General features: G+C 40.9%; 1 protein-coding gene across 2 annotated transcripts in view; it reads left to right on the forward strand.

The window, feature by feature from the left end:
* LOC136146665 (uncharacterized) overlaps positions 1 to 17,896 on the forward strand; it is a 234,806-nt gene extending 216,910 nt beyond the window's left edge. For both annotated transcript variants that reach the window (XM_065905658.1, XM_065905657.1), the window contains exon 4: positions 17,445 to 17,896. In XM_065905658.1, coding sequence (XP_065761730.1) covers positions 17,445 to 17,808 — 364 coding nt within the window. In that variant the 3' untranslated portion in view covers positions 17,809 to 17,896. The remainder of the gene's footprint in view (positions 1 to 17,444) is intronic.
* The last annotated feature ends 736 nt before the right edge of the window (positions 17,897 to 18,632 follow it).

Consider the following 18,632-nt stretch of genomic DNA (forward strand, 5'->3'; position numbering starts at 1 on the left):
CGAACATTATCTTGGGTGTTTCTTTTGAGGGTGTTCCTGGATGAAATTAACATGTAACTTGATAGAGTAAAGCAGACTGCCCTCCTCAATATGGGGGGCCCTCATCCGATCAGTTGAAGGCCTTAACAAAAGGGCTGATCTTCCTACAAATAAGAAAGGATTTCTTTTTTTTTTTAATTTATTATTTATTTATTTGGTTGCAAAGGGTCTTAGTTGCAGTACGAGGGATCTTTAGCTGTGGCATGTGGGATCTAGTTCCCTGACCAGGAATTGAACCTGGGCCCCCTGCATTGGGAGTGTGCTGTCTTAGCCACTGGACTACCAGGGAAGTTTTAGCCATTGGACTACCAGGAACTTCTTGAGTCTCAAGAAGAGCCAATATTTCAGGATAGAACTATACATCTGGCTCTTCTAGTTCCCAGTCCTCTGGACTAGAACTATACCTTAAACCATCCACTCTACTGGGGACTCCAACTTCTTGACTGCAGATCTTATGACTTCTTGGCCTCCATTATCACATGAGCCAATGCCTTGTAATAAACACAGACACACAAACACATGCCTTTTTGGTTCTTTTTCTCTGGAGAACACTGACTAATACAAAAGTTAACCAAAATAGAGGAATTTGGGATCCATCATAGGTTGGTATAAGGAAGAAAAGGAAGGGTGGTCAGATCCTCTGAAGCCCCTGGTGGTCCAGACTGTTATCAGCATTATCATCAGATAATAAAAGAAACAGCCTACAAATACCCAACACAGATTAGAGTGGTAATTTGTTCTCTGGAATAGTCTGACTAAATTCAGTACTTAAAGAAAACACATTCTAAACATGTTTGCAGTATCCTGAGGCTGTAGAATCTGAAATTAGTTGTATGGAGATGCCATAAACTTCTTGTAATTAAAGACATGCTAAATGTTAGTTGCATTAATGCTGAGAAAATACAAATGCATAATCTAAAGCTGTTGAGAGTCAGTACTTCATTACGATTGAGAGTCATTAAGTCTCATTGAGAGTAAAACTCCAATCTTCATGGACCCAAGCCCCTGGCTTTTTACCTAGAGGAAGATGTGTAGTACTCTAGTACATATTTAGTGAAAAAAACCACATATAAGTGGACCAGCAGAATTCAAATCTGTGTTGTTCATGGATCAACTGCACAGGACAAAGACCTTCTTTTTTTCTGGACCAGTTGAGAGTACGATGCCAGCCTTACTCTCATCTTACCATCTTCCCCTAACTTTTATGTGTGTTCCTACAAACAAGGGCATTGTCCTAGATAAACAGGATACAACTATCAAAATCAGGAAATTCACATTGGTTCATTACACCATCTAATCTTCAGACCCCATTCAGGTTTAGCCAGTTGTCTCAACAATGTCCTTTACAGCATACAGTTCCAGTTTAGATACACACATTCTGTTCCATTGTGTCTCTTTAGTCTCATTAAGTCTGGAATAGTTCTGTAGTCTTCCAGCTTTCATGACGTGTTTGAAGATTTTGCTGTGTTTGAAAATTGTAGGCAGGTTATTTTGAAGAATGTGTCTTGATTTGAGTTTTTCTGATGTTTCCTGATGATTAGATTGAATTTAAGCATCCTTAAATGTGGTCCACTGGAGAAGGGAATGGCAAACCACTTTAGTATTCTTGCCTTGAGAAACCCATGAAGAGTATGAAAAGGCAAAAAGATAGGACACTGAAAGATGAACTTCCCAGGTTGATAGATGCCCAATATGCTACTGGAGATTGGTGGAGAAATAACTCCAGAAAGAATGAAGAGATGAAAACAAAGTAAAAACAACACCTGGCTGTGGATGTGACTGGTGATGGAAGTAAAGTCCAATGCTGAAAAGATCAATATTGCATAGGAACCTGGAATGTTAGGTCCATGAATCAAGGCAAATTGGAAGTGGTCAAACAGGAGATGGTAAGAGTGAACACTGACATTTTAGGAATCAGCAAACTAAAATGGACTGGAATGGGTGAATTTAACTCAGATGACCATTATATCTACTACTGTGGGCAAGAATCCCTTAGACAAAATGGAGTAGCCATCATAGTCAACAAGAGAGTCCGAAATGCAGTACTTGGATGCAGTCTCAAAAACGATAGACTGATCTCTGTTCATTTCCAAGGCAACCATTCAATATCATAGTAATCCAAGTCTATGCCCTGACCAGTAATGCTGAAGAAGCTGAAGTTGAATGGTTCTATGAAGACCTACAAGCCTTCTACAACTAATACCCAAAAAAGATGTCCTTTTCATTATAGGGGACTAGAATGCAAAATTAGGAAGTCAAGAAATACCTGGAGTAACAGGCAAATTTGGCCTCAGAGTACAGAATGAAGCAGGGCAAAGGCTAATAGAGTTTTGCCAAGAGAACGCACTGATCATAGCAAATACCCACTTCCAACAACACAAGAGAAGATTCTACACATGGACATCACCAGATGGTCAATACTGAAATCAGACTGATTATATTCTTTGCAACCAATGATGGAGAAGCTCTATACAGTCAGCAAAAGCAAGACTGGAAGCTGACTGGTTCAGATCATGAACTCCTTATTGCCAAATTCAGACTTAAATTGAAGAAAGTAGGGAAAACCACTAGACCATTCAGGTATGAGCTAAATCAAATCCCTTACAATTATACAGTGGAATTGACAAAGATTCAAGGGATTAGATCTGACAGAGTACATGAAGAACTATGGATGGAGATTCGTGACATTGTACAGGAGACAGGGATCAAGACCATCCCCAAGAAAAAGAAATGAAAAGAGTCAAAATGGTTGTCTGAGGGGACCTTACAAATGACTGAAAAAAGAAGAGAAGTGAAAGGCAAAGGAGAAAAGGCAAGATATACCCATTTGAATGCAGAGTTTGAATTTGCATTGGATCATCAATAAAGCAAAAGAGTTCCAGAAAAAAAAATCTACTTCTGTTTTATTAACTATGTCAAAGCCTTTGACTGTGTGGATCACAACAAACTGTGGGAAATTCTTCAAGAGATGAGAATACCAGGTCACCTGATCTGCCCCCTGAGAAATCTGTATACAGGTCAACAAACAACAGTTAGAACTGGACATAGAACCACAGACTGGTTCCAAATCAGGAAAGGAGTAGGTCAAGGCTGTATATTGTCACCCTGCTTATTTAACTTATATGCAGAGTACATCATGTGAAATGCCAGACTGGATGAAGCACAAGCTGGAATCAAGATGGCCAGGAGAAATATCAATAACCTCAGATATGCAGATGACAGCACCCTTATGGCAGAAAGTGAAGAATAACTAAAGAGTCTCTTGATGAAAGTGAGAGAGGAAAGTGAAAAAGTTGGCTCAACATTCAGAAAACTAAGATCATGGCATCCAGTCCAATCACTTCATGGCAAATAGACGGGGAAACAATGGAAACAGTCTTTATTTTTTTTGGGGGGGGGGGCTCCAAAATCACTGCAGATGGTGACTGCAGCCATGAAATTAAAAGATGCTTGCTCCTTGGAAGAAAAGCTGTGACAAACCTAGACTGCGTATTAAAAAGCAGAGACATTACTTTGCCAACAAGGCCATCTAGTCAAAGCTATGGTTTTTCCAGTAGTCATGTATGGATATGAGAGTTGGACTATAAAGAAAGCTGAGCCCTGAAGAATTGATGCTTTTGAACTGTGGTGTTGGAGAAGACTCTTGAGAGTCCCTTGGACTGCAAGGAGATCCAACCCGTCCATCCTAAAGGAGATCAGTCCTGAATATTCATTGGAAGGACTGATGCTGAAGTTGAAACTCCAGTACTTTGGCCACCTGATGTGAAGAATTGATTCACAGAAAAAGACCCTGATGCTGGGAAAGATTGAAGGTGGGAGGAGAAGGGGATGACAGAGGATAAGATGGTTGTATGGCATCACTGACTTGATGGACATGAGTTTGAATAAGCTCTGGGAGTTGTGATGGACAGGGAAGGCTGGGGTGCTGCAGATCGCAAAGAATCATACACGAATGAGCAACTGAACTCACTCACTCTCAAGCATCTTTAGCAGAAATTCTCACCACTGTCTATCAGGCGGCACAAGATTTCAATCTGTTACTGATGATGCTCAGTTGGATTGCTTGATTATAGGGGTGTTATCCAGGCTTCTCTTTGTAAAGTTACTCTTTGTTCCTTTGTAGTTAGTGAGAAAATTGTGGGAAATACCATCAAACTCTATAAATACCCCGTGCCTCATCAAACTTTGTATCAGTTAATTTATCTACTTATTTGAACAGATTCATGACTTCCTATTTTATTCAATGGGCATAATCTTTTATTAGTATATTGATTTCAACTTGTCATCATGTCGGCCAATGGAAGCAACTTCAGACTGGCTTCTCTGTCCCTTTGCTGGGCCTCCAGTGAGCATTTCCTTACTTTCTGGCACAACAAGAGATACTATTCTCATCTTGTATTTCCCTGCCACCAGCCCTGGAATTAGCCATTTTTCCTGGTTTCTTTTGTTAAAGAGTGCTATTGAAAAGCAAGTTTATGCTAAATGTTCATTGCTATGGGAATGTTGCTGTCCCCCAAGGCCTCTTCAACTCCCTCAGTAGACCTTGGGAAACGTGTGTGTGTTATTATGTAATATACACTCTCCCTTGTAGCTGTGTTTGTTTTGATATATACTTATATATATAGAAACCCATGAGCTCATGCTGATATCTTAAATTCCACTCCCAAACCTCAGAGTTTGTTCTAAATTAATCCAGTTACATACTTCTAACTCCCTTCCCCACCAGCGAGCAATCCAGCCCCCATAGTCTTCATATATTTAGTTATTTGGTTGATCCTCCTGCGTTATGTAAGAAATTTCCCGTGCCATCACTGTCTCACCTCTCCACGTGTGCCCTCCCCAGCCCGCTGGCCTGACACCCTTGCCAGGTCCCCACCAGCCTGTGAAACCGTCCTCTGACCACACCTAGAACCCCTACTCGCTGGGCTGCCTCCCCTCCCTGCACAGGCAGCCTCCTCGCCCCACTTTTGCTCCATGTGGACACCTTCCTTGCCCATTCCAGCACTACCTTCCTGCCCCAGTGCCCTCTCCTCCACTCCTTCCCACACTTCCCAGGCTCTGGGTAAAGAGGGAAGAGAGGAAAGGGTGAGGGAAGTGAAGGAAAGAAAAAAACCAAAAAAGGAACCAAATGTGTTTTTAATCCCACTTCTCTCTCATTGGAAATGAAAGATCTCTTAGTTCTCTTGTGTATGAAACTGCTTGTACTGCACTCCTCTCAAATGCATTTGAGAGTGACCCTTCTGGTCACTCAGCCTAAAATCCATTTTCACTCAAACTTCTGCTCCCATTCCAGATCCAGCTCACTGACAAATTTCTCCAAAAGGACCACTCTGGTCACCTCTGCTGCCATCTGGCATCTGCCTACAACTCCTACTAAACTTGTCCTTCCCAAGGTCACCAAGGACCTGCAAATCACCACATCCATGAGCTTTCTTGGAGATTTTTCACTCATCTGCTTGATATTGTGAACGATTGTCTCCATCATGAAAGTCTGTCCTACTTTGTTCCCTGGGATAACACTCCCTCTGGTTCTCACCCCATCAATGCCCCTCCATCCTTCCTGTCTCTCTGCCAGCAGCTCATCCTCTGCTCCCAGTGGTGGGTGTTCCCCAGGGACCTGTCACTGGCTTCTTCTCTTTTTAATCTATATTTGCTCCCTGTGAAATTTTATTTTGTCAGTTCCTTCTCTTGTTTCTAGGTGTATGAGTCCCAAATTGACACCATGAGTTTAACCTCTCTCCTGAACTGTGGGAGATTTCTCCATAGTTACCAAGAGCTCTCTATTTCCCCAGGTAGCTCACATTCTAAAATTTATTCATTGCTTCAAATTATCAGGCTTTTGCTAGGTAGTATCAACATATAGATGAATAAAGCATAGTCTGTCCAAACAGGAGGTTTTACCCAAGCTGGAAACTACAGTCATCTTCAATAGCACTCTCTCCCTAATTCCCAGTCTGTAAGCCATCTTTCACATCACTATGATACTCAGCTTTCTAGGGCACAATTTTGATCACACTACTCCCCTACTCAGAAGCTTCCCATGTCCTCTCCCTGTCCATGGCAAAAAGCTGCAGTTCTTTCAACGTGACTGTTTCTTGCCACTCCTGGCCCTTCCTCTTTCCTGCTAAATAAGATGTTTAGTCTATGCTCTGTGCCATTGTTAATGCTGTTCCTCATAGAGGAATGCCCTGCTTCTCTTTCCCACCTGTTAAAATATTACTTTTTTTTAGGCTGAACTCCTATGACACCTCAACTGTCTTTTTTTTCTGCCTCTAACAGAATGACACCTGAGATTTCCCAGCTCTTTGAATTTTGTCTAAATTCCCATGATGACAAATATCCCAGTTTACCTTTAACTGTGCTTTGCAGTACATACATTTCTCTGAGAAACTAGAAGACAAGGATGTGGTATTATTTAAGTGAGCCTCCCCTCTAGAACAGTCCTTCCCAAACATTTTTGGCTCACAGTACCCTTAATGTGTCAGCAAATTTTCCTGGTGCCCACGGACCAAAAGGAATATCTAGTCGTTCTATTTATTAGATAGGCACAAAACCCCCAATAAATATTCTTGTCCTAATAACTCAGTAACCTTTTGAAAAAATACATATAAATTAAAGGGAAAATAATATGTGCATTTTATTTTAAAATAACCACAGTTACTTACTAGTGGGATATGTGTGTTTTGCTGGTCACTGCACATCTCCTTAAATCTTGGAATCTGATTGGGAGTTACCATCATCATTTTCTTCTGCACATCGATTCTCATCACAGCAACTGCCAAAATCCAGTTTTACAAAAATATGACATCACTGAGAAGAATACAGAGTGATGTAACACTGAAACTGTGAACTACCTTGGGCTAGTAGCTGACATGCTATCTACACAAGTTGCTGTATTTTTCTCAAAACATTTAAGATACTTTGCAGTGTCCCCATGAGTTTGTTTCATCACTTTAGGGCATCGAGGCCTCCAAGGCCAGGCCTGATGTCTGCTATACATGGGACCCTGGCAGACTGAATTAGGTCTTGTTTTATTTATGGATCATTAGTTAGAAATTGATCTCATGTCTCAGTCCCACAAATAGCTTTTCTAAAGAACACAAATTTCTTTAAATATGTAGCATTATAAGAATTACCAATATGATCACAATGTCAAACTTTACCAAGGACAAAATACGTTGGATTGATATATTCTTAAAAGCCATATTTACATTCACCTAGTAATGGCAAATAAAAGCTTTGTTTGCATTGCTTCTTTCAGGAGCAGAGTGGTTTTTATAGCAGGGATGTTATCTAGGAATCCATTTATGCAAATTCTTGTCTATTTGAAGTTGAACGTTTTTCCGAAGACAGTGTGTATCGTTTCCATAAGATCCTTTGTTCTCTGACTGAAACAGTAAAATTTGGTCTATAACATTAAACAAAATGCAAGTTTAAAATCAGCCTTGTCATGTCATTACTAACCCCAATGATGATATTTTGCCAAAGTTGATCTTGTTCATACAAAAAAAGTTTTACTCCACACCCCACTCAGGATTTAGTGTTTATCAGTGTCAGAAAGGAGCAAAGAGGATTAACTGCTTTCTTATTTTATGATTATTCCACTTATTTATCCAACTTTAAAGAGATTTCCTCCTCACTAGAAATAACTTAAAATGTGATAAGTAATTTCAAAAATGAAAATAATGATTTTTATCTCCTTTTGATTTGTAGGTGATCTTAATTTTCCTAGCAGACTCAAACAAAAGTTTCACTTGGAAAATAACATTTTCCAAAATGTTTATCTTTGTGCAATTTATGATCTCCTTATGAGATTCTGGCTAAATTGATGGCATTTAATATTCTTTCTTGCTCAGATGGATCTTCTAATAGATGGAAAACTTTATATGAAAAGCTTTAATATGAAAGCCAAATGCTAAAGCTGTTACTACATGATCTCAAACTCCTGAATTAAAAATAAAACAAATAAACAAAACCTTTGAAATTTATTGTGTTATTACAAAATATTCCAGTGTTTGGCATTGTGTAGACCTAACATCTAAATTAATTGCTTCAATAAACTCAAGTGGTCTTGGATTAAAAAATTGCTGTTAATAATAGATATAGATATATATTAACTTGCCTGATCTTCTTTACTGTTCTAAACAATAACATTTTGTCTTGCATTTTTATTTAGCTCACCTCATGTCTCAAATTCTCATGATCCCTGACTTTTCCAGCTCAGAGTGAAAATTCCCTTTCACTGAATTACTATAAACTTCTGATCTTTAACAGAAAATATAGACTTCATGTCCTCCTCTGCTCCTTCCCAATTCCACACACTACTTTTAAAGGAATCACCTTCTTATCAGCCTGAAATTTGGATTTATCCTTCCCCTCCCTTACACAATATTCCATAGACATTCAGTAGACAAAATCTAAAGAGTGTACTTTTATCATATATTTGAAAAATTACTTCTTTTCACCACCCTACTGTCCACCATGGTTCCATCTCTCATTTCTTATTATATATACAATTGTAATAGCCCTTCCTTAACTGTTCTCACCTCTGTTTTCTTCCCACTCCAATCCACTTGACATAGCTCTCCAGCTTATTTTTAATATCAGCTCATTAGGTTGTTCTGTCTCTTAAAATCCCATCATGATTCCCTGTTGTCTAAGAAGAAATCCACTGTATGCCATAATTCACATTGATAGCCTCACCTTGCACCACTCCCCTACAATTCACTCACAGTATCTGTTCCCAAAACCATAACCCTAATTTTAGACTTAATACCTTCTCTACTTCTGAACTTTCATAACACTGTGCTTTGTCAACACTTTCTAAGTATTATAGTTTTTTAGGTATTTGTCTTACCACTTTACTCCCTCATAAGCTTTTTCCATACAGGAAAATAAATTTATTCTTCAATTCATCCAAAACGTATTACTTACTTGGTAACTGCCAGGCATACTGTATGCCCAGGTGTTCAAAGATGAACAGGATAATTCTTGTACATAGTCAGTACTGAAAAAGTATTTGTTAAGTTTCCGATAGTTTTCAACCAGTTATACACATAAAGAAAAACTTCATTAAATTGAATAGGACCCTACTTTTGCATTCTTTTATATTTAACTATCCTAGTCTTATACTCTCCAAGAGGTAAGGGACCCTGTCTTATTAATCTTTTGCATTCCCCGGATCATATGCTATATCTGCAATGGATTTTCAATTGTCCACTTTGGTTGAATGGCCCAATGCTTCATTTTCTTCTGTGTATGTGATGTAATGTAACCTGAGTCCAACAGTATAATCAGCAGGTGAGATTAACAATGCACGGGATAAAACTTGAGTTGACTGTTTTTGCTTCTGCAGGCAGAGCCTTTGTTGTTCTGTCACTCAGTCATGTCCAACTCTCTGCAACCCCATGGACTGCAGCATGCCAGGCTTCCCTGTCCTTCACAATCTTCTGAAGTTTGCTCAGATTCATGTCCACTGAGTCGGTGATGCCATCCAACCATCTCATCCTCTGTTATCCCCTTCTCCTCCTGCCTTCAATCTTTCCCAGCATCAGGGTCTTTCCAATGAGTGGGCACTTCACATCAGGTGGTTAAAGTATTGGAGCTTCAGCTTCAGCATCAGTCCTTCCAATGAATATTCAGAGTTGATTTCCTTTAGAATTGACTGGTTTGATCTCCTTGCAGTCCAAAGGACTCTCAAGAGTCTTCTTCAGCACCACAGTTCAAAATCATCAGTTCTTTGGTGCTCAGCCTTTTTTTTTATTGTCCAGCTCTCATATCCATATATGACTACTGGAAAAACCATAGCTTTTGCTATATGGACTTTTGTCAGCAAAGTAATATCTCAGCTTTTCAATACTCTGTCTAGGTTTGTCATAGTTTTTCTTCCAAGGAGCAAGTGTCTTTTTATTTCATGGCTGCAGTCACCATCCACAGTGATTTTGGAGCCCAAGAAAATAAAGTCTTTGCTGTCATTTGATTTTCACGTTTGAGTTGGCACTTTCTGAAGCCAAAACTATTTAACGTGAGTTAACCTGTCACCTAATCTTTTAAGTTACTCACATATTGATCTAGTTCTTATATTCTTATCAAGACATCTGAATACCAGACAAAGAAGCTCTAAATGTCAGAAATCATACCAAAGTACTTGTATTCATTTTGAATAGTTTTTAGTATTAACTTAGCTTTTAAAAAAAATAAGATTTCTTTACATCAATATACATAGAGATGGGTAGATATAAGGGTTCAATATTGAGATTTTATATTTAATTCAACAACTCTTAACTGAGTCTAATATATAAAAATGCTAAATTCAATGGGAGACTACTACCCTCATGAAGGTCATGTATTAATTCATCAAACAGATGTTTCATTCTTGTGAGTGTATTCAGAGAAATGTGAAATTGAACTGCCTGAAAACCAAAGAAATTGCCAATTATGATGACTGTAATTAATCTCTCTCTACTCCAAATAAAATGATGCCTGTAAAGCACTGGCAGACTAACTGGCATACAGTAGGCATTGCGTAAACATTAGTTACCTTTCCCCTGGTGGCTGAGAATAGAATTAATCAACTATTTATAATGGAGTGCAGAGAGTGAGAAACTCTTACTAGAAATTTTCCTTTAGCATGAAGGACCCAAATTGTTTTTGTGCTTTAATTAAAATTATCAGATAACTGTTTAATTCATTTTTTACTTCCCCTATGAATACAGGGCTAATTTATATAACGTGAAAGAAATAAAAGGAAAGAGAAACACAAAACCTTAAAACATAAAATGTTGAAACTATTGTGAAAATTATGAGACACCTAAAACAGAAAAAATAGTGCAGAGAGAAAAAAGGAGACGTATTATAAATTCTGCTTCTGAGGATAATCTAAGCTTCTTACCATCATGCTAGACACAATGGAGGCAGAATATATACATATAGACTGATAGACAATGGATTAAAAGGGACTGACCATGTTCAGTAGAACATGTAATTTTTAATTTTAAAGAAATTGGTGTGTGCCAAAGTTCTAGAAGAAGACAGGATTGCCTGGCAGCCTAGATGATGGCTTGGCCTTTTCCTTACAGTCCAAGGGAGATCTTCTGTACCTTTCTGAGAGGCATAAGCAGGGGCCTGCCACAGCTAGAAACAGCCTCAGGATCTGGCATTTTAGGAGTTTCTCCACTCTGCCAAGAAATTGCCTAGCTGGATGGAGACAGAGAGTTGCCTCCTGGTCCTCAGAAAGGAAAGAGAGTGATGCCAGGAACGAGTCCTCTTCCACTGCCATCTCTACCTGGTCAAAGAGCCAAGCAGTCATAAAGGAGAACCTGGGTGAACGTCAGTGGGGAGAATGAAATTATGCGCAGTCAGCAGAGTGATCTCAAAATGGTGGGAACACATCACACCAGACAGACTCAATTGCTATTGTGTTAAAATTACAAAAACACAACTGGTTGCTGGTAAAACTGTAGTTGCTGTATGTTGAGATTTATTGGAGTAATAAAGAATTGGCTCTGCAGTCTCATGACATTCTACCAGCAAATTCTGCTCAAACCAGTTTGGATCTGATTGTAATCATTGTGTAAGCTGAAAATTGGCTGGAACACATTCAGACAGAGCTTTCTGATTCCATGGAAATCAATCCAGTCAGAGAATGGCCAAGTGAGTTGCCTCGGGGTAAATGTTGGGCCTTAACATTTGTGTGGTGTCCCTTCCAAATGTACAGCCTCTGGAAGCAGCTCCATAATAAACTGCAGCTTGGGCTCCTCGCTAGCTCTGGCCAAGTTCCTCAGGCAACTCGCAGCCTGATATGCAGTCTAACTACTGTCCACTTTGGTTTTAGCAAGAAACTTCTAGAGAGCAGGTATGTTTTTTTCCTGCATGTAGAGTTTGTTCCCTGGACTCTACTGGCAAAATCTGAGAAGAATGAGGTGATAATACTCCATAATCATAATCTGCCAGGAGCTATGTTAAGAATGTTTATACACTGTCTCTTTATATCTCAATAACTCTATTTGCTATATATCATTATTTTATCATTTTATAGATCAGGGAACAGGTTCACAGAAGATAGGGAATGTGCCTGAGTTCATGGCAGAGCCAACTGGCCTCATTCCAGAGCCTAAGAAGTCCATCACTTCTGTGCCCAGATGCGTAGAACGGTACAACGACTCTGAATGCTCTCTGTGATTTACATGGAGCACGTGAGGCAGCCAGTGTTGTCATCTTTCTGAAAAATTCAAGAGTTTGAGTGTGCCTATGGTCAAAGGCAGGAGGAAAAGGGTGTGACAGAATGGATGAGATGGTTGGATGGCATCACCGACTCAATGGACATGAGTTTGAGCAAATTCCAAGAGATAGTGAAGGACAGGGAAGCCTGGCATGCTGCAGTCTCTGGGGTGACAAAGAGTCTGCCACAGCTTAGTGACTGGACAACAATGGGGAGGTGAGATGCTGCTGCTGATTTGGGAGTGGGCTTGGTCTAATGGTGACTGAGCCTACCAGAATTCTGAAACAGGTAAAATTTGTCTTTTGATTCTTTTTTTTTTAATTTTAATGAACTTTAAATTTTAGAGATGTTTTGGTGGTGGTAGTTTAGTCACTAAGTCGGGTCCAACTCTTGTGACCCCATGGACTATAAAACCTGCCAGGCTCCTCTGTCCATAGGATTCTCCAGGCAAGAATACTGGAGTGGGTTGCCGTTTCCTTCTCCAGGGGATCTTCCCGACCCAGGAATTGAAATCAGGTCTCCTGCATTTCAGGTAGATTCTTTACCAACTGAGCTACAAGAAAACTTTTAGATTTACACAAAAATTGTGAAAATTGCACAGAGAGTTCCACACTCAATTTCCCCTATGGTTAACATCTTACATTAAGAGGATAGATGTGTCCCAGCTGATGAACCAGTACTGAAACGTTGTTATTAACTAAAGTCAATACTAACTCAGATTTCCTCAGTTTTACCTAATGCTCTGTTTCTGTTCCAGGATCCCGTCCACGGTATGTTATGTGTTCTTAGATTGTTCTTGGCTGTGATGATTTATCAGACTTTGTTTTTAATGAACTTGACAGTTTTGGAAAATCCTGGTTAGGTATTTTGTAGAATGACCATCTATTGTGTTTGTTTGATGCTTTTCTCATGACTGGACGGGCGTTATTAGTTGTGGGAGGAAAACCCTAGGGAAGTGCCATTCTTATTACATCAAAGGCACATACTATTTACATAGGAACTTTATCGCTTATGAGTTACACTACTGAGGTTGACCTTAGTCACCTGGAGGAGACAGTGTGTGTCAATTTATCCACTATAAAGTCACTCGATTTTCCCTCTTACTATACTACACACTGTGGAGGGAAGTTGCCAGGCACAGCCCATGCCTAGGAGTGAGGAGTTATGCTACCTTCTCAAGAATGAAGTAGCTAAATAATTTATTTTGAATTCTTCGGCAGGGAAAATTGGTCTCTTCTCCAGCATTTATTTATTCTGTCATTTCAGTTCAGTCGATCAGTCATGACTGACTCTTTGCGACCCCATGAACTGCAGCATACCAGGCTTCCCTGTCCATCACCAACTCCCAGAGCTTGCTCAAACTCATGTCCATCGAGTCAGTGATGTCATCCAACCATCTCATCCTCTGTCATCCCCTTCTCTTCCTGCCTTCAATCTTACTCAGCATCAGGGTCTTTTCCAATGAGCCAGTTCTTCACATCAGGTGGCCGAAGTATTGGAGTTTCAAGTTCAGCATCAGTCCTTCCAATGAATATCTGCAACTGATTTCCTTTAGGATGGACTGGGACTCTCAAGAGTCTTCTTCAACACCACAGTTCAAAAGCATCAATTCTTTGGTGCTCAGCTTTCTTTTATAGTCCAACTCTCACATCCATACATGACTACTGGAAAAACTATAGCCTTGACTAGATGGGCCTTTCTTGGCAAAGTAATGTCTCTGCTTTTTAATATGCTAAGTTTGTCATAGCTTTTCTTCCAAGGAGCAAGCGTCTTTTAATTTCATGGCTACAGTCACCATCTGCAATGATTTTAGAGCCCCCCAAAATAAAGTCTCTCACTGTTTCCAGAAACAGTGATTGTTTGCTGCTTTCATTCTATCATTTTCTTATATTAATATGAACTCATGGATATTTATTTTGTACTTTCAGTTATAATTCAATGCTATTTATTTTGTCATTCAGATTATCCCAGTTTTGGCCATTAAGAGCTCTTTTATGTTGGTGCCTGTGTCTCTCTGACATACTTCCATCCTTGCAGGATTTTTCATTTGTTTGAGCACTTCCTTACTTTCTGATGCTTCAAGATGTTCTGGGTTATTTTTATATATTTCCTGCCCAAGTCCTAGAATCAGCTATTTCTCCATAGAGCTCTCTCATCCTTTTTAGGAAAGGAAACCCAAAGAATCTTGAGAGAACTCATGAAGGATATGAGGCAGACAAGTGAGATGATCTGATTAGATTTTAGAAAGATCACTTTTAGCTGGATAAGGTTGAGACTAAAAGCAGAGTGGCAAACTACTGCAGTGGTCCATGCAAAAAAAAAAAAAAAAGTGATGTCTTGAAGTATGCAAGCAGCAAAGTGAAGGACAGACACTTGGGGGTAGGTCAGTCGATGTTCCCAGTGGAGTTACGGATAGTCTGAGTCCTAGGCCTCATCCTACACTGTCAAAAAGCACATGGATATTTTCTAGATAGAGGAGAAGAATCATCAATAATAGTGATCACTAATGTTTATTGGGGATAACCTGGTGGCTCAAACGGTTGAGTCTGCCTGCAAGGTGGGAGACCTGGGTTCAATCCCTGGGTCAGGAAGATCCCCTGCAGAAGGAAATGGCAACCCACTCCAGTATTCTTGCCTGGAAAATCCCATGGATGCAGGAGCCTGGCAGGCTACAGTCCGTGGGGTCATAGAATCAGACATGACCGAATGACTTCACTCAATGTTTATTGAGTATTTATTATATTCTAGGCACTGCTCTAAACACTTAACATGTAAGTTTAGTCCTCACAACAACTCTCTGTACTAATTATTATTTTCTCATCTTACCGGTGAGGAAATTGAGCATTAAGAGAATCGATAAGTAGCCCCGCCATCTCAGGTGGTTAACAACAGGCAGGCACACCAGCACAGGAATGCTGATTCCAGCCCTGTACTCTTCCACACACTGCTATAGTGCCTCTTGCTGAAAGACGCTTTCAAATTTTGAGAGCTCCTTATTGCCAGAGCTGCATCTCAGCTGCCTGGACTGGCTGCTAAGATTTCTAATCCTGCTTCTGCCTGCAATGCTTCTGTTCCCTCTGATTCCTAGCGTATCCCTCAAAGCCAGCTTAGACTGATAGCCCATTGTGCTGACTTAATGCCTGCATCTATGCCTCCCCAAACCCAGCTGCCATGTGACCTCACTTCTGAACGTTCAGTTCCAAAGCCCTCAGTGAGCACCTGCCACCTGGCACTGTTGTAAGATGCTGGGGATGAAAAGGGAGAAAGAGTCATTCTGTTCTCAAGGGGCTCGTGGTGTGAGCATATGTGTATGAGTGTGTATGTATGTGTAAATTCAGTGTAATCTATAACTCTGCTTACAACCCAGGGATCAAACCCAGGTCTCCCGCATTGCGGGCAGATTCTTCACCGGCTGAGCCACCCGGAAGCCTACTCCACTTTCTCTTAACTGTCTTTCAGCCTTTGGTACCTGCGCCCCAACGCTGAGCTGTCCGCTTTACTTTAGGCCATCCTCTGCCTCAGACTCTCGGCATCCAGGTCTGTTCCCAGGTGCAGCCCCTTCTGTCTGTTGTGACTCTCTCTGCTTGTCTGTGGGCATCCCGTCTGCTGATCTTTCTCTACCCACACCTCCATCACCAGAAGCCACGTGGCAGCTTCCTCACTCTCCTGTTGTTAATGGGGTCAGCCTGGGGAACATGCCAGGGCAGCCCGCCTTCCAGACTGCTCTGAGTCACGCTAATTTTGTTTCCAGAATTGTTTTTCATTCACAGTACTAGTGGAGCTTCAGACTCTCTTTTGCTCCAGAAGGAGTAGGAGGTGAATTAGGGATGATTAGCAGCCAGATATTTTCCATCACTCCTTTCAAACCCATCTGGATTTTTTCTACTTGACTATTTTCTGATGTGAGTCTGAGTCATTCTGCCACCAAATAGCAAGACCATTTAAATCATCTGCATTATTTATCCCATATTTGAAGTTTCAACATCCATCTTATATATATTACTATCTCCCAAAGGGATACTGCCTACTTGGTTGTGGGAAACATCTTCTCTGGGTAGAACCTAGTGAAAACATCACTATGATTAGAATAGGGAGATCCTAGGTAATCCCCTGTGAAATTTTTCAAAAAGGATGCTAACAGCTGTTTCTCCATTCTCTCCAAAAATTCCAAAAATATTATACAGGCTAGTTATGTGGCATAATGCTCAGTTAAGTGACGCACTTAAGACTCGCTATTTTCTTCAACATCTTATTTCTAGTTTTTAAGGCATCCTGAATTTGTATTTTTCAAGTCAGAAACAAAGATTCCTCTTGGTCCTTTCCTTGGCCTTTCTACATTTTTGGAGAGGCAGACCTGGATCAAAGGCTATTATTGAGGGTAAAAGAAAGGAAGGGAAAGTAGAGAAATTATTTTTTTAAATTATTTATTTTAATTGGAGGGTAATTATTTATAATATTGTGATGGTTGTTGCCACACATCAACATGAATTGGTCACAGGTGCACATGTGTCCCCCCCCCCCATCCTGAACCCCACTCCCACCTCCCTCCCCACCATATCCCTCTGGGTTGTCCCAGGGCACCAGCTTTGAGTACCCTGCTTCATGGATCAAACTTGCACTGGTCATCTGTTTTACATATGGTAATTTACATGTTTCAATGCTATTCTCTCAAAACATCCCACCCTTGTCTTCTCCCACTGAGTCCAACAGTCTGTTCTTTACATCTGTGTCTCCTTTGCTGCCCTGCATGTACGATTGTTGGTGCCGTCTTTCTAAACTCCATATATATGCGTTGATATACAGAATTTGTCTTTCTGTTTCTGACTCACGTCCCTCTGTGTAATAGGTTCCAGGTTCACCCACCTCATTAGAACTGACTCAAATGTGTTCCTTTTCAAAGCTGAGTAATATTCCGTTGTGTATAGGTACCACAGCTTCCTTATGCATTGACCGTCTTTTACACACAGGACTCTCCCTTTCCTTCCCAACAGGTTGCTCTCTCTCCAGGACAGTCTTCTTGTCACACTCTTGTAATCCACTTTTAGAAGTTGTTTTGCAAAGTACTTATAGCAAATAAATAGTAAAGTTGGAGAATAACTGAATTTTAGTGCCTAAGTATTCAAAGTTAAGTGTTCTAAAGATTCAAAGCTAAACCTAAAATAACATAGCTCTCAATCTCTTACAGAACAACTTGCTTTCCTGTGTGGGAAGGGAAGTGGAGGCGTTTCAACTGTGTGACAAGTAACCCACTGAATGGGTTGTCCTGTGCATCCTCTGCAGAGAAGCAACGAAGAATGACAGAGCAAGGTGAAAGCAGGGTCATCTTTTCCACGAGGAGCATCTGTTCTTCCTTCAGGGCCAGAGCTTTGTCAGTGGGTTTTGCCGACAGCAGTGAGGCAAGTCTTGGCCCTGGGCAGTGGCCTCATTCACTTGTGCCCCTGTGTACAGAGCGGCGGCTGTTTGTGGCTTCCAGGGCCAGAACTCCTCTACACCCCCCACCAGAAAACTCCCAGAGCCACTGTAAGGTGGGAACAGGCAGGCCACCATGAAGGTCTGCTGTGTGATGGACACTGAGTGGACAACCCCTCTTAGACATCAAAGGGGAGCTTGGAACAGCAGGGGCTGACCCCTTCTGACGTCCCCTTTAGGCCACCTCCCACCTTGACTGAGTTCTGGTCCTCAGGTCCTTGACTGAGCTCCCCATTCTTTCACTGGTAAGCTTCTCATTAGGCCAGTGTTCACCAGGAGAGCTGAAGGCAGAGGCTGAGAGTGGGCAGGACAGTCAAAGGAGAGTACTTTGGCAGATGCTCGGCTCTTGTCCTGCCTCTCTCAGGTAGCCTCAGGAGACCTGGGGTCAGGCACCTTCTGTTATTAGCTCTGGTCTCTGTGTCAGAAATCAATATCAGGCAGTTGTCCTCCACACCTAGACCACTGCAGGCCTGTCAGCTAAGCTCTGCATTCCTGGGGAGTGAGCCATCAGAGGGCTCCTCAGGGCTGTGGGAGGGATGTGAAACCAGTTCTTCTATCTTGCTTGCCTTCACTACTTAAAATGCATTTTCTCACAGCCTGAAAAGGATTTGGTTGCTCCCTTCTCTGTGTCCGGTTGGTTGCATCTGATCTACTAGGTCAGCATAGCCTCTGGCAGGAATCAAACTGTGTTCAGAAACAGAGTTGTTGCTTAAAGAGAGAGGGAGTGGCAGGATCAGGTGCAGCAGGGAAGTGCACTGAGGAAGAGGCTTTCATGTGGTGTGATTCAAGGCCTTGCACAGGCCCTGAAATTCCCATCATCTTAACTCCATGGTATTGGCATTCTAGCTTCCTGAAGATAGCTCACACTGTAGCATGTATACTATACATATGTAATGATGATCAT

Source organism: Muntiacus reevesi, chromosome 14 (assembly GCF_963930625.1).
Source record: "Muntiacus reevesi chromosome 14, mMunRee1.1, whole genome shotgun sequence".
Taxonomy (NCBI): Eukaryota; Metazoa; Chordata; class Mammalia; order Artiodactyla; family Cervidae; genus Muntiacus; species Muntiacus reevesi.